We start from the raw sequence: 14,546 nt of genomic DNA on the forward strand, positions 1-14,546 counted from the left end.
TTTCAACTTTTTTTTTTTTTTTTTTTTTTTTAACTTTATCAACAAGACATAACGGTTTTTTTTTTTTTCTCTCTCTCTCTGTTTTTTTTTTTTTTTTTTGAATTTTCAGTTTCCTTAATCCCTATTCTAACGTTTATGGTTTTTTTTTTTTTTTTTTTCCTTCTCAAATCTCCTTTTCTTTAAATTGTATTTTGTTATTCATTAAATTTTTTTTTTTTTTCATCAGCGAAGAATTATGACTAAACCTAAAATTATAAATAAAATAAAAAATAAAAAACAAAAAGCGTGAGGATAATTAGAGGATTACTTTAATTCTTGGTATGGTATCACTGTCACAGACATTAGACCCACCCATATGGCCAGATGAGCTGTAATTGTAAATCTACCAGATATAAACCAAATTTACCTCAATTGGGAAAGCGCAATAAAGAAAGGAAAAAAAAAAAAGTAAAAGTGAACTTTGCCACTTTGTCTTTCCTGTTTCTCCGCCACTTATTAAGTCGCGGTCCATTTTCGGACAAGCACGGGCACCCAATATTGATTTCAACTTTGAAGAAAGACATAAATATATTCATACACACACATACATATTCGTTTACAGAAACAGAAAGAAAGAGAGAGATGGAGCAGGTTGATCGGAGAGTTGGGGTGGCCGTGGACTTCTCGGCATGTAGCCTGAAGGCGCTGAAATGGGCTGTGGACAACGTTGTCCGTGATGGGGATAGCCTAATCCTCGTTGCCGTACGCCCCGAAGGGCATTACGAGGAGGGCGAGATGCAACTCTGGGAAAAGACTGGTTCTCGTAATTCTCTATGATCTCTCTGCTTCTTTGTCTCTCTGTTTGTTTGTTTGTTTTAACTTTTAAGAGCTCAGAATCCTCAGATATGAATAGAAAAATTATGAAAGCTTTGCAGGTTAAGAAATACCTTGTTAACTTTCGTAATAAAGTAAAGATTGATATATATATATATATATATATATTTGTTTTAAGAAAGGGGTTCTGTCGTTAATACAATTATTTATTTATTTATTTTTTAAGTTAGCAACAGACAGGTGGATTTTGTTGTTGTTGTTGTTTTTATTTATTAATTATTTCTTCATCGTCCTTTTGTTTTATTTTTGTTTTTTGGTAATGATTAAATTTTGCTTAATTTTTCATTTTCAAGGAGCAGAAGGGTAGAGATTAGAAAATGTTTGGTACTTATTTTTCATTAAAAAAAAAGGGCTAGTGATGGAACCAGAACATAGATTTATTGTTGGTATTTTTTTTTTTAACAATGGATGGAAAGTGGATTTTGATATATTACCATCCATTATCTATGCTGGAAAAACCTGCCTTCTAGTCAGAAATTCTTCAATTGTTTGATTTCTTAAAATTAACGTCACAGCAATTTACTAGCTGAACTAACAGTTTCTTTTACTGATTTTGGGTTTTTATCAGTAGCCTAATTATCTTCTTAAGAGATTTTAGTTCTTAAATAAACCTGCTGATGGACATGTATTTCATGCTTAGAGTTTGATGACTTAATGTATTTAAACCATGAGTGGTCCAATGATAAAGGCTTGCTCCCATTTGGTTTGGTTGGGGTTAATGTCCTGAGTTCAAGCCCTTGGAGTTGGAGCTGTAATGTTGGTTGGGGTCAAGACCCTTATGAGTTACGACTGACTCATACTATTGGGAACCTGGTGGGGCTGGTCATGCTATAGTTGAACCCACATTAAGCAGTGCCGGCGGCCCTTTTACAGTCTAAGTCCCTTATGCAATGCTTTCCTTGTTGCTTATCAGCTTATGGATTTTTATTTGTTTGTTTAATTGCCATTGTGCAGCTTTGATCCCTGTGAGCGAGTTCTCTGATCCTATCATTATGAAAAAGTATGGAGTGAAGCCTGACCCCGAGACCCTGGACATTGTCAACACTGCTGCGAAGCAAAAACAGGCATGAGTCTTCTTCATATGAGTGAACTCTTACTGCTTTTGATGTTATTGTAAATTGTAATTGTCAATCATTTTTAACTTTGTGAGGTGGAAGCAGATTGTGGCAGTCATGAAGATCCTCTGGGGAGATCCTCGCGAGAAAATATGCGAAGCAATTGATAACATTCCTCTGAGCTGCCTTGTTATAGGAAACAGAGGGCTCGGCAAGCTTAAGAGGTAAAATTCCATTACTTGCTTTAGTTCATGGAATTGACTGTGTATTTGGTTAGGTTTATTTGGATCTTAACTTTTGATAGTGCTGTCCATGGATGTCATTCATTGGGTGGACAGTGGTGCTTGGTAATCTAGTTCATATTGACTTATTGAGGCAATGATGTGATACCAACTTGGAATTTCCTCCTCAATTATCCTCCTTTGAATCTATTTAATTCATTTTTCTGTAGTGAAAGAGAAAGCCTTTTTGAAATAAGAATCAAGTGATACCAAAATTTTATGGACCATTTGTTTTGAGTGAAGAGAACATGCATCACCATATAATAGTCAAGTAAATGGCCAAGTTTCTTAGGGAAAATGATTTTCAATGGATTGGATATGCTAAAGTGTAGTGTATGGGTTCAAATGCACAATTTCTGTGGCACTAGTTAGTTGATCGAGGAATGCATTTGGGTGTAGCTTTTTGCTAAAAGTTGGTTTTTAAAGTATGGTTGTACCTAGAAGTGATGCTTTGAAAAGCTATACATAAGTAAATAAGTTAAAACTCTATTTAAAAAAAAAGGTTGTTGCCAAACAGATTCGGGATTTGATTGGATTTGCTTTGATTTTTTAATTTGATTTTGATTTCCTTTCAGGGCTATATTAGGCAGTGTCAGCAACTACGTGGTGAACAATGGTGCCTGTCCCGTAACTGTGGTGAAGAATGTGGATAATGAACATCATTAGTTCCATTACCTATTTGGCTGTATGTGCTCAAGAAACAAGTGCAATGCTGACTGTACTTGAACTGGTTTTCTTTTGCCAGCCTTTGAGTCCTAGTCCATTTGGTATCTAGAATGGAGTTATACCGAATAAACCTGCTTTCACCTAGTTCATTTTGAAGTTGGTTGAACGTCATAGTCAATATATATGTTTGGAGTGTATTCTACTGTATTTCGTGTGAGCTATTCTCTTTCTCTAACTTTCCCTGTATTTTATGGCAACAAACTGTTCGATAATTTCTTGCATTACCAATGCACTAGTATTTAGTTAACGTTTTGGATGTGCTTTTGTTCGTTTAGTGCAAAAAAGTCGGAGCAAGTTTTTTTTTTTTTTTTTTTTTTTTTAAATATTTTTTTTTCATGCTTATAAAAAAAAAAAAAAAAAAAAAAAAAAAATACAAGTAGCTTTAATGGTAATAACGGAGAATCTTACAACCTTTAGAACATGCAAAAGCTTGTGGCTTGCTGTCTAATCTTCGCTTTGTTGAAGTTGATTTTTAATATTCAAGTTCTTGCTACCAAAAATGTTGTCTTCTTATTTTAAGAAAAAAAAAAAAATTTAGGACTACATCCTTTTGTGCCACAATTTTGCCATGTCTCTTACATCACAAATTATGAGTGATGGAAAAAATGTGGTAGGTCTATATAAAAGTGACATTATCACAATCTACAACATAGGATAGTTGTGGTAAAATGTGTGGTTCTAGAATTACTCTTCTTAATGCCTTTTTTGGTGACAAAATTCTATTATATTGAAAAGAGTTTACATATGGCCTGGTCTTGGCATAAAACCAAGAGTTTACACCTCCAATAAGGTAGTGCCATGTTAGCATTTTATGAAAAAAATGAATACAAGCATTTACACACAATACCAGCTCACAATACTAGATCTAAAATAAAATAAAAAATAAAAATCCAACCCTCCTCTCCCGTTCAGACCAAATCTCCATCTCACTCTGCCTCACAAACCATTGGAATCACCATGGATTAGAATTCGTGGTGGAGCTTTATTACTCCGCCATCACCTGATTGAAATAATAAAATTTGAAAAAGTGAATTGAAAATAGGAAGGATTAAAAAGGAGTAATGTGTAATTTAAATATATATAAAAACCTCATTAAAGTAAATGTAGAAATGAATTTCGGGTAACCCATTTCGGTAATATTCTTTTTTGTCCTTCCCTTAAGCAAATACTCTAGCTATGTCACTTTTTTTAATTGCCTATTTTGATGCAGCAATGGTTACATAAAGCATGAAACTCGTTAATGAAGTGGCTTCCATTCTTTTCCTATGAGCTTTGCTTGAATCTTCACCCTCCCTATGTTTTATCATTTATGCCATTCTATTTTTATTATACTAATAGGGAAACTTAATAAAATGAATACCAGCCGGCAGCCACCAATCCAATTTGGAAGGGTAAATCCATGACCACTGATACAGTATATATTTATAGGCTTATAGCTATGGTGCAGGCTTGGATGACAAAAACAGAACCCCCAAACTTTCCAAATTTCTGGATCTGAGATAGAAGTAATTAAAACCACAAGGGCTCCTTGAAACCATGCTAACGGCTAGTATTTCTCACTGTCATCCTATTTTTTCGGAAAACTGTAATTACCAACCAATTTGACTCCCTAACTTTAAATCTTCGACATTCTTAAAAAAAATAAAAATAAAAATAAAAACTTTAAATCTTCGTCCACCTTCCCATCAAATACATTTCTTCTTCTCTTCTAGCTTCCTATGAGCAACAAACTAAGAAACAATGGAGCCTAACAACAATCAAATACCATGCATCATCTTCTTGTTTTCTCTCATCTTCTTCGCTGCACAAGGCGTATGTGTGCCACGCAACTTAATGCAGTCTCTCGGACCCTCTCCACAACCAAGTCCTTCCACACCCCCAATTAGCCATATATCGGCCCCATCGGGAGCCTTAAGTAATCCACCGGAGTCTGCACCAACATTGCCACCCTCCCCAATGCCAATGCAGGAAAACCTTCACCCCTCTACCCCACCAAATTATACACCACATCAAACTCCTTCTTCATCTCCAGTTGGCCATATCACAGCCCTAACTCCCGCCTTGAATTCTCCATCAGAGTCTGCACCATCCTCCCTACAGGCACAATCAGATTCACCAATAAGCCATAACTCAGTCCCAAATCCCACTTCCGAGCCTTCAAATTCAATGCCTCCATCTTCAAACCAATTCTCAATCCTTGCTCCATCTCAAAAAACTATCAATCTCTCTCCAGAATCCTCAAATTCTCTCAGTCCCCAAACAGATATTCTCAGATCAAGTCCACCTAGCAACCCACCGTCAATACCTGCATCAATGGATCCTGCCATAAAAAAAATATGCGACTCCACAGACAATCCTGCTCTTTGCCTTTCCACTCTTGCTCCATTTCTAAGTGACAAGACTGACCCCATTTCAGTGCTTGAAATGGCAATCAAGGCTTGCACTCAACATGTAAAGGATGCAATAGCCATGGCTTTAGTTCTCACTAATGTGCATAAGGCTAGTACTGATTCTGGCAATATCCCTATTTTCAAAGACTGTACAGAAATGTACAATGATGCTTTAGATAACCTTCAGAGTGCAATGGATGCAATTCCAGCTCGTGACATTGGCACAATCAATACCATGCTTAGTGCGGCTTTGACAGATTTTGTGACCTGTGAGGATGAATTTAGTGGAGAAACTTCCGAATTATCCCCTTATGATGACAAGGGTACCAAGATGGCTAGCAATTGCCTTGCCATCGCTTCCTTAATTAAGTGATTTTTTTTTTTGGGGGATTAAGGTTTTGGTGTTTCTGGTTTTGGGCTAACGAAGCTTGGTTGTTGTTAATTAGTTGTACATGTTCCTCTTTGTAAGAGAGAGATCAGTTAGGATTCATGTTAAGTGTTCCATAAAAAAAGAAAAAGGAAGAGAGATTCATGTATGTGTGGTAGGAATAAAAGAAGCTTTTAGTACCCTATTATATTTTATTGTCTATATGACTATAGGGAAAGTTTGGCTGTAAGGTACATATTCGTATAATCATTTGATGAAACATATGATTCTTAATTTGTTAATTTCTTGTATCAAAGACACTGCTTTATTAATTTGGGACAAATGGAAGTCCTATGAAGTTCGAATGAATTTGTTGATTTGTTCCTCCTACGATATACATCATATCTCAAACGTCATTACTCTTACAAAATCATAGGACAACTAAGAACTTGTAGTGATTCATATTCCAAAATAGGATTTATTTTATACCCAATTTAGTAAGCATGTGATGTGCATGTAAGACTATAAGGACTTGATTTAGATTTCTAGCCCAACGAGTATATGTAGATGGACTTAAGCCCAAAATAGCCCAAAATAATAAATTTGTAGAGAATGGGTTGGAAAATTGAGCTCTAGTGAATTAGATAACAGAAAAATAGATTTTGATGCCAAAGAGAGAAAGATAACAGAAGTTTATTAAGAAATAACGTTCTTGGATTAGTCTAAGGATACTGATTCTTAAATATTTACTCTCAAAGCTTTGTTACAGATCTCCTTTTTAGTTTTTTTTTGGTCCTTTACCCCATGGAGGGTCTCTCACGTTATATAGCCCTTTTTGAACCATCTTGATCCTATACTTGTTGATCATCTGAACCCTTACTTGAGTACCTGTCTTATTAGACACCCTCTTTGGCTTTTTGTGAGTTGCATTCACTAAGACAGTACTGTTTAGAGGTATTCTCCACATAAATGTGACCAGAAAAGTAGCTATGGTGTATTTAATGCGGTGATAACAGCTTTCTCTTAGATATTTTTGAGTTTCCTTTCTTCTTGCACGTTCATGAGGCACGTTCATGAGACACGTTCCTATCATTGGAGCTTTTTGAAGGGTTACCTTAGTTGCTGGAATACATACTTGAACTGCATTTATCATATTCGAGGAGAAACTCCTCCTCGGACAACCTTCCGTTCGTTTCTCACTTATGAGACTTTAACTGGGAACTCCTGACAGCTATTTGCCCTTCCTCGGACAATTCATTGTCCTCGGACAAAAGCCCAAGACCCAATATATTATTCTGGGCCTTTATCCCTACAAAGACTATCATATTAATCTATCTTAAAAAGAAGAAGAAGAAGAGCATATCATATGATAAATTATGGAGAAAAAAATGAAAGAAATTTAAGAAGTAACTTATAGGCTCTCTTTATCAAGCTTGAGTCCCCCCAAACCAAATTGAACGTCAAAATCAAATGCAAATGATAAATTATGGAGAAAAAAATGAAAGAAATTTAAGAAGTAACTTATAGGCTCTCATTATCAAGCTTGAGTCCCCCCAAACCAAATTGAACGTCAAAATCAAATGCAAATTGTCTCAAATAAAAGAAATGCAGTTGAAAGGGAATCCCATTTAGACTCTACCTTGAAATTCTCTTCATTTGTCTTTGTTAGGAAGACAATCCCTTTCATGGCTAAGATTAGTTTTCAAGAACTCAAGGTATAAATAATAAATAATAATTTAAAACTAGCATGCATTTTTTATTTGGAGGAGTGAAATTGTCTTAGATGAAAACTAAATCTTTACCATAAAATGGACAATTTTGCAATAGAGATGATCCTTGTCCCTTTATTGGTGGTGTGGTCCAGTCAAAGTCCCAAGTCCCGTTAAGGGGAGAGCAATGTAAGAGATATACATATTTTTCAAAAACTTATTAATGAGTTATTAAGATGGTAAGTTGTGTTGGCATCTAAAAAAGAGAGAGATGGTAAGTTGTGATTTTTTTTTTTTTTTTGCTAATAAAATGGTAAGTCATGATTTAAGCCATATTACTTTTACATGAACTTATTACTAATACTACTTTTCTGATGTATCATTAAAAATAGGTCACATACGTTAATAGTTGTAAAAAAAAAAAAAAACTACAAATATTTGTTGCCGAGATTTTTGTTTTTTTTTTTGGTATTCCATCTTTGGGCTTGGGGCTTGTACTGCAATCTACTGTATCTAGCCTTCTCTCTTATCCATATATACTAATATACATATAACTCATGGAAAAAAATAAAATAAAATAATGGTTGGAGACCCCAAAATATGGAGAGTAATGGAGCAGGTAAATGGTCTGGGACTTCAAGACCTTTACGGCTTTACCAATACCAAGCCAAAATGAGTCTCAGTCTCAGAATTGCGAAAAAGAAAAACTCATACCCTAAAATTAATAAAATAAAATAAAAAAGAAAAAGTTTTCAGAACCCTCTTTCAGTCTCCAAAGCTTGCTTCTTTCTTTGCTTCTGGAGACTTCTTTTACCGGCCACCTAGCGTTGTTCCTCAGCGTAAGCTCCTTGCTTTCTTTCATTTACTTTGTCACTTAATTTTTGTTTCTTAAGCATTGTTTGTTACGAGGGAAACACTTTTCTGGGAAAATTTTTTCTTTTCCTTAAGCTTAAAGTAAGGGTGTTTGTTTGCGTTAAAATGCAGCCTTTATTTTCAGTTTGGCTGCTGAGAAAACAGGGAAAAACCAAAAGAAGAGGGAAAAAAAAAGTTATGAAAGTTTATGTTTCTTCTACTAATGTTGCGTGATTGTGTCCAAGTGAAAAATACTAAAAATTTGCGTTACCCAATAGTTGTTTGAGGCTCATATGAGATAATTTGGCTTCAAAATGATATTTTTCTTCAAGTTCTACTCTCTCTTTTTTTTCCTCCCTATTTATTGGTAAAACATCACATTGATTAAGTTTCATATTAAGGTCAGATATTTCTGAACATTCTACATTGTAATATTGTATTCACTTTTCATTGATAGGTATCTATTAAGTTTTTATTATTAGTTGCTACTTTGTTATATAATTTGTGCTTTTTGTAGTTCAGATTTATTGTTCTTTTTAATTTGTAACTTATGCACGCCCAGTAGATCTTGAACCCACCACCTCAACCTCCATCCCATATTAATGGAGAAGGAAGTGCCAGTTGAGCCATAGTTGGTGTGTATATGTATGTATGCATATTCTCTGGTGCATTTGTTCTTGAAGTTGTTAGTCCTATTGTTAAATCCTATTAGTTTTTGTGTTTATTAATGATTTTTTCTCTTTCTTGATCGTGATGACTGAAACCTTCACTTAAGTGAGCATGATCAAATTTAGGCGGCGCAATTTAGTTTGAATTATATTTGGCATGTGACTCATATAACATATCATATGCTATATAATAAAAATTTGGTGCTGCAACCGTTGTCTGCACCAAGTGGCTAACGTATGTGTTACACATCTTACAATAAGCTTTGGCATGGGATTAGAATTTTATTATTGAAATGTATTCTTTAGTTTATCCAATGATGTTTACATCCAGTCACCAGTGTTTGAAATCCTCTCCCCCACTTAAAATGTATATAAAGAAAATTATTTAGTTTACACATGATTTTTTTTATCAATCCTACATTGCATGGGCATGTTATGTTAGTATTTAGGATATCAAATTTAAAACTTTTGCTTCCCCCACCCCCCTTTCTTTTCTTTTCCTTGGTTTTCCTACTGACAAAATGGAGTATAACTATTACTAGTTTTCATTCTAATGAATGTTTGATGAAGTATTTAGGATAGTTTCTTTCTTATTTTTTGTTTTACACCTTATTTGATAATGTTTGGTAAGGCTTATTTCTTGGTTCTGGGACTGTTCATTGTATATTTACTTTTGACATTCCCATTGTGCATATTGTCATTGGGTCTCATGCTGTTGTTATTGAGTGCTGCTGATCTTCCTTGACTAATGTTATATCTTTTGTAGCAGTGAAATCACCATAAGGGTGCTGCAAATTTTTAGCATGAATGGAAACCTTTGGTGGGCCTATGTTTGCTGTTGTTGGTAGCACTGTGAAAAAGAAGAGGAGTAGTGTATCTCGCAGACCTCACCCTGACTCACAGGCATTTCAACAGAAATTTTATCTTTTACCTTCATTTGCACAACCATCTAGCACTGGAAGACACAATGAATATAAGAATTTTGGAGATACGATAATTGCTTCTGATAAATTAGGAACTGAAAACAAGCTGAAGAGACTAAAGTTCAAAGTTGGTGGTGTTACTCGTACAATTCACAGCAAGTCTAGCAACGACTTTATTGGTGATTCATCCATCACAAAAATTTCTCACAGTTCTGATGGCCATAAGCCCCTCCAGAAGTTTCTTCCACAGGTATGTTGTGTTGATCCTTGTTAATCATTCCAACCCCAAATTCTTCTCATTCTATGCTGCTGATCAGGGTAACTTATCATGTCCGCTAATCTAGTCCAATCCTTCCCCCCCCCCCCCCCCCCCCCCCCCGCGCGGGGCCCCCGTTCTTTTCCCACTTGAGACCTGGTCCCTAGTAAGTACTACTACAGATATAAGAGACTCATTGAGGGCATTTCTACTTTTTTAGTCCAGTAGTTACTATATTAGTCATTGAAGTGATTTAATGGATTCATTTATTTAGGCTTTTGAAACCATTTAACTCTATCTGGTCTCAGGTTGATTACCTTTTCATCACCCCCTTCCTTATTTGACCTTGTTTTATCCCTTATATGATCTCTTCCCTCCATTATGCAGGACTTTGTTTTCCCCATCATGCAATATTTATTAGGATTTTTATTGTGTTTATCGGATATTCTAATGTAATAGATTCTTAAATAAGCTAAAAGAGCTTATAATCTGATTGGTGCAGGATGATTTACATAGTAATCATGTCTATCCTTCAGACAAGGGGAATAACCTTAAAGTCAAGTGGAAGGACTTTTCCAATACTGGTTCTAGTTTTGGAGAGGAATATAATTCAAGGGGAAGGACATCTGAGGGAAGTCTTTCTGTGATTTATGAGCCTGTTCGTAAGAGTAAGCGGGTTCCTAAAAGACGTGTCTTGGATTTAGGAGTTGATGATAATGACGATGATGAGGAAATCCAATATCTTGGGCGACTGAGTGCTTCAAGAATTTCTGAAGATTATGAAGATGAGGAGAGTGGTCAATTGGCTGATGGCATGTATGGTGATGATGTGGAATATTATGGATCACCAAGATCAGTAAAAGATGGCAGAAAAAGGTCTAGATTAGAAAAGGTATATAAGGATAAAGATTATGTGGAAGAAGATAAAGACAAAAGCTTGGATGATGAACTTGAATATAAAGCAAAAAAGTCAAAAAGGGAAACCCTTGATTTATTTGTTGAAGGAAGAAATGTATCAATTCCCACTACACGTAACCGTGCACTTCAATCTGGCAAAGATGTATTTGGATCTGATGTGGGTCTTACTGACCTCCCAAATGGTGCTTCATCTAAAAGTGAGCATTTATGTTTGTCATGCTATTGTTGTTACATTTTCATTATTAAGTACTTCACTGCGTCAAGTACCACTGATGAATTGAAATTGTAATGATAACACAAGCACATACTTATCTAAATGCCAATGTATCTGCATATTGTCAATCTAAATAATCTCATCATTGGTTGGTTGTGGACAGGGAAAAAGGAGAAACTCTCTGAAGTAGAACAGCAATTGAAGAGATCTGAGGCTGCACAGAGGCGTAAAATGCAATCAGAGAGGGCTGCAAGGGAGGCCGAGGTTTGCTCATCAGGTCATGCTTTATTTGGCTCTTGGCAATAAATGAAGGAACCAACCTAACTTTCTTTGTGTTTTAGGCTGAGGCAATTAGAAAAATACTTGGGCAAGATTCTGGAAGAAAAAAGAAGGAAGAGAAGATGAAAAGGCAGCGAGATGAATTAGCACAGGTTCTAAGAATTGATGAACATCCTTCATTTTAATAACACCACCAACACACCCCCCCCCCCCCCCCCCCCCCCCCCCCCCAAAAACTAAAAAAAATGTAATGCCTGTACACCTTACACATTCAGGTATTTATACATTATGTCATGCAGGAAAGGGCTGCCAGCACTGTATCACTTGCATCAAACACTGTCAGATGGGTCATTGGTCCTACTGGGACAATTGTTACATTTTCTGAAGATATTGGTCTGCCAAGTATATTTGATCCTGTGCCCTGCTGGTACAAGTTTGCTTTATTATTATTATCTTCCCCTTTTTCTTTCTTCTCACACACACAGTTGAATGTGTGTATATACATATATCGTATTTTTCTTCTTGTACTTGACCTATGTCATTACTTGATTGTTTGACGGGTTTTTATTGTGTGGAGTTTCAGTTATCCTCCCCCACGAGAAAAATGTGCAGCTCCAAATTGCACAAATTCATACAAGTATCGGGATTCCAAGTCAAAGCTTCCCCTCTGCAGTCTCCACTGTTACAGGGCAATACACCAAAAGATGCAACCTCTAATTGCCTGCTAATGTCGTTCTTTTTCTTAATTTATCACATTGTTGTTTGTCGGGTGAAGGTTGGATTAGGCAGGTGAAATTCATCATTTAGAAGTGATACACTCTGAATATAGTCTACCAAAGTATTTTTTGAGAACTAATTTTTATGGGGAAGGGAAGGGCATTAATGTAAATAAAAACTAGTTAAAACTTTGGATATGAATATTGATGAAGCTCGTACAAAAGTTATATCTTGGAAATCCTGCAAATGTGGATGATGTTTAGGTCATCAAACTTCCATTTCTTTCCTTCATTCTTTCTTTCTTTTTGTGATATGATTTCTTATGATCTATATAAGACTTTTTTCACTTCATAGTGCTAATAAAAGTGATGTTAGTAGTAGATTTATATGAAAGTGATATTATTCCAATAATACTTTGTCACATTAATAATGAAACAAATTGTGGAATCACATCACTAGGGTACAATTTTTGCAAAATGACTTAGTTGTCCAATTAAAGCTTACCAAATTTATTAAAAATCCAACAAAGCTTTAACCTCATCTATTGCTAACCAACAGTGAAAATTCTATCACCCTTTGTTAACCCTCATTCCCCTCTCTTTTCTCCCTTCTCCTCATCTTCCTTTGTTTACTTTACAGCAAAATAAATCCAATCATAAAATTCTCAACAAAAAAAAAAAAAAAAAAAAAAAAAATACCTGGTCCATTCTCTCAGTATTGTAATGGTTAAAATCATGTTACATTATTTTTCCTCATACCCATAAGTGGCAAGAGCATGTAAATGCTTAATATGAGTTTTGGCAAAATGGGGTTCACATAAAACCTTGCATGATTTCCTTAAACCATTTTTGGGAAGTTCCAATCTTGTACATTTTGGATACTAATCAATTAATGATCAAGTATAACATGAAGCAAATACTAAAACGTAGAAGGTAAATTTACCTAGAGGACTGTGTGACTCATTATAATGAAGTTTTTATTTCTCTAATAAAGAAGTCTTATCTATTAAAAACTTCATATGGGGAAGAGAAAGTTACTCCTATTTTACAATCCTGATTATATGAAATTTTTTTACTAATTTTGTCATAAAATGACATACCAAAACAAAGTTACCAATAGTTAGTTTATAAAATAAGGCACGATATAAATGAAGGAAATTTTAAAAATAAAATAAATAAATTGATAATAACGATATTTGTATTTTTTTAAAGTAAACAGTAATATTTATTAGAACACATAAAAAAATAGTAATACTAGTGTTTTAAACCAGGTTTATAATACATTACATAACTAGAGTACAATCACAAAAGGGCCTAAAACAAGTTTTTTATTTTTATTTTTATTTTTTTAATTACCAAAGTGATGTTTACATTTTTTTAGTTGGCATAAAACAAGTCCATTCATATTAGTCACAATATCATGCAATTTCCAAATCTGTAAACGCATGATTAGATCACTACATTCTTATTGTTTTTCATTTATTTTGTCTATAAAATAAAACATTAAAGAGTGAAGATTATAAAATTATCATGGATTCAAGTGATAGCCTAGTAAAAATGTCAACATTTGTATTGCCTTATGTCTATGATTTGAACCCACCTTCCCTTCCACTGCTATTCAAAATTTGCCACAAGCATAATTATTGAGATATTGAAAAAAAATTAATAAAAAATCTACTATTTTGGGGCTAAAATAATGAAATATAGGTGGTACCATTTGCACATATGCCTCACTAATAACTAATAAGTAATAACCCATAACTCTCTAACTGAAATTACCATTTTGCCCACTAATAATAACCAGTAACAACTTATCATTTGTTGTGAAAATGTTATGGATGTATAATAAAGACAAGGCAATTAACAAATCCAAACTGATTAATGTGTTTGCCTTGACAATCTGGTTGTTCAATGGCTATGTCAACAGATGGAACCGTAATAACCTATACATTTGGATTCAACATCCCTTTTCCCAAATGGGCCATTTCTTTTTCCCAATAATACTATTTTTTGAATTGTTTGGTCAATTAGCACTGTTTCAAAGTTAATTAGAAAAAGTCTTTTTTTTATGAAACTTGCTAACTTTTCTGTTTTTATTTTCCTCTAATTTTTCTTTTGATTTCCAACTGTCTTCTGACTCAATGAATTAGATGATAAATATAAATTTTTTTTTTCCCCTCTCTCAATATGGATAAAGAATTGTAATCGGTTTTCATTCTGAGCACATTGCACTTCATTATGTTGTAATTCATATTTTCTTTACCAGAGTTTGGAATATGTACCACTTGTTTGGTTTTAGAGAGAGAGAGAGAGAGAGCT

General features: G+C 34.5%; 3 protein-coding genes across 4 annotated transcripts; all 3 read left to right on the forward strand.

Annotated features, from left to right (window-relative positions):
* Positions 1-447: 447 nt before the first annotated feature.
* Positions 448-3,182, forward strand: LOC126688916 (universal stress protein PHOS32). Its single transcript, XM_050383853.1, has 4 exons — positions 448-802; positions 1,828-1,937; positions 2,034-2,152; positions 2,785-3,182. Exons 1-4 carry the CDS (start codon positions 622-624, stop codon positions 2,873-2,875), a joined length of 501 nt encoding a protein of 166 aa, XP_050239810.1. The 5' UTR covers positions 448-621; the 3' UTR covers positions 2,876-3,182.
* Positions 3,183-4,667: 1,485 nt separating this feature from the next.
* LOC126689736 (vegetative cell wall protein gp1) lies at positions 4,668-5,843 on the forward strand. The gene has a single exon (XM_050384924.1). The coding sequence runs from the start codon at positions 4,676-4,678 to the stop codon at positions 5,696-5,698; it is 1,023 nt and encodes a 340-aa protein (XP_050240881.1). The 5' UTR covers positions 4,668-4,675; the 3' UTR covers positions 5,699-5,843.
* Positions 5,844-7,980: 2,137 nt separating this feature from the next.
* LOC126688917 (uncharacterized) lies at positions 7,981-12,519 on the forward strand. Of its 2 annotated transcripts, none has more exons than XM_050383855.1 (7): positions 7,981-8,240; positions 9,688-10,094; positions 10,603-11,215; positions 11,396-11,496; positions 11,574-11,663; positions 11,811-11,938; positions 12,095-12,519. In XM_050383855.1, the coding sequence occupies exons 2-7, from the start codon at positions 9,729-9,731 to the stop codon at positions 12,237-12,239; spliced, it is 1,443 nt and encodes a 480-aa protein (XP_050239812.1). In that variant the 5' UTR covers positions 7,981-8,240; positions 9,688-9,728; the 3' UTR covers positions 12,240-12,519. The 2 variants fall into 2 exon arrangements, with proteins under 2 accessions (XP_050239812.1, XP_050239811.1); XM_050383854.1 differs by having other exon boundaries at positions 7,982-8,240; positions 9,691-10,094.
* The last annotated feature ends 2,027 nt before the right edge of the window (positions 12,520-14,546 follow it).

The sequence above is a fragment of the Quercus robur genome, chromosome 6, assembly GCF_932294415.1.
Source record: "Quercus robur chromosome 6, dhQueRobu3.1, whole genome shotgun sequence".
Classification (NCBI taxonomy): Eukaryota; Viridiplantae; Streptophyta; class Magnoliopsida; order Fagales; family Fagaceae; genus Quercus; species Quercus robur.

Excerpts from the sequence above, each read along its gene's own strand:
- LOC126688916 (XM_050383853.1), top strand. The coding sequence starts at position 622 with ATGGAGCAGGTTGATCGGAGAGTTGGGGTGGCCGTGGACTTCTCGGCA. Across the intron at positions 1,938-2,033 it reads CTGCTGCGAAGCAAAAACAG|ATTGTGGCAGTCATGAAGAT; the intron begins GCATGAGTCTTC and ends AGGTGGAAGCAG. Across the intron at positions 2,153-2,784 it reads GGGCTCGGCAAGCTTAAGAG|GGCTATATTAGGCAGTGTCA; the intron begins GTAAAATTCCAT and ends ATTTCCTTTCAG.
- LOC126689736 (XM_050384924.1), top strand. The coding sequence starts at position 4,676 with ATGGAGCCTAACAACAATCAAATACCATGCATCATCTTCTTGTTTTCT.
- LOC126688917 (XM_050383855.1), top strand. The coding sequence starts at position 9,729 with ATGGAAACCTTTGGTGGGCCTATGTTTGCTGTTGTTGGTAGCACTGTG. Across the intron at positions 11,497-11,573 it reads GGGCTGCAAGGGAGGCCGAG|GCTGAGGCAATTAGAAAAAT; the intron begins GTTTGCTCATCA and ends TTTGTGTTTTAG. Across the intron at positions 11,939-12,094 it reads TTTGATCCTGTGCCCTGCTG|TTATCCTCCCCCACGAGAAA; the intron begins GTACAAGTTTGC and ends GTGGAGTTTCAG.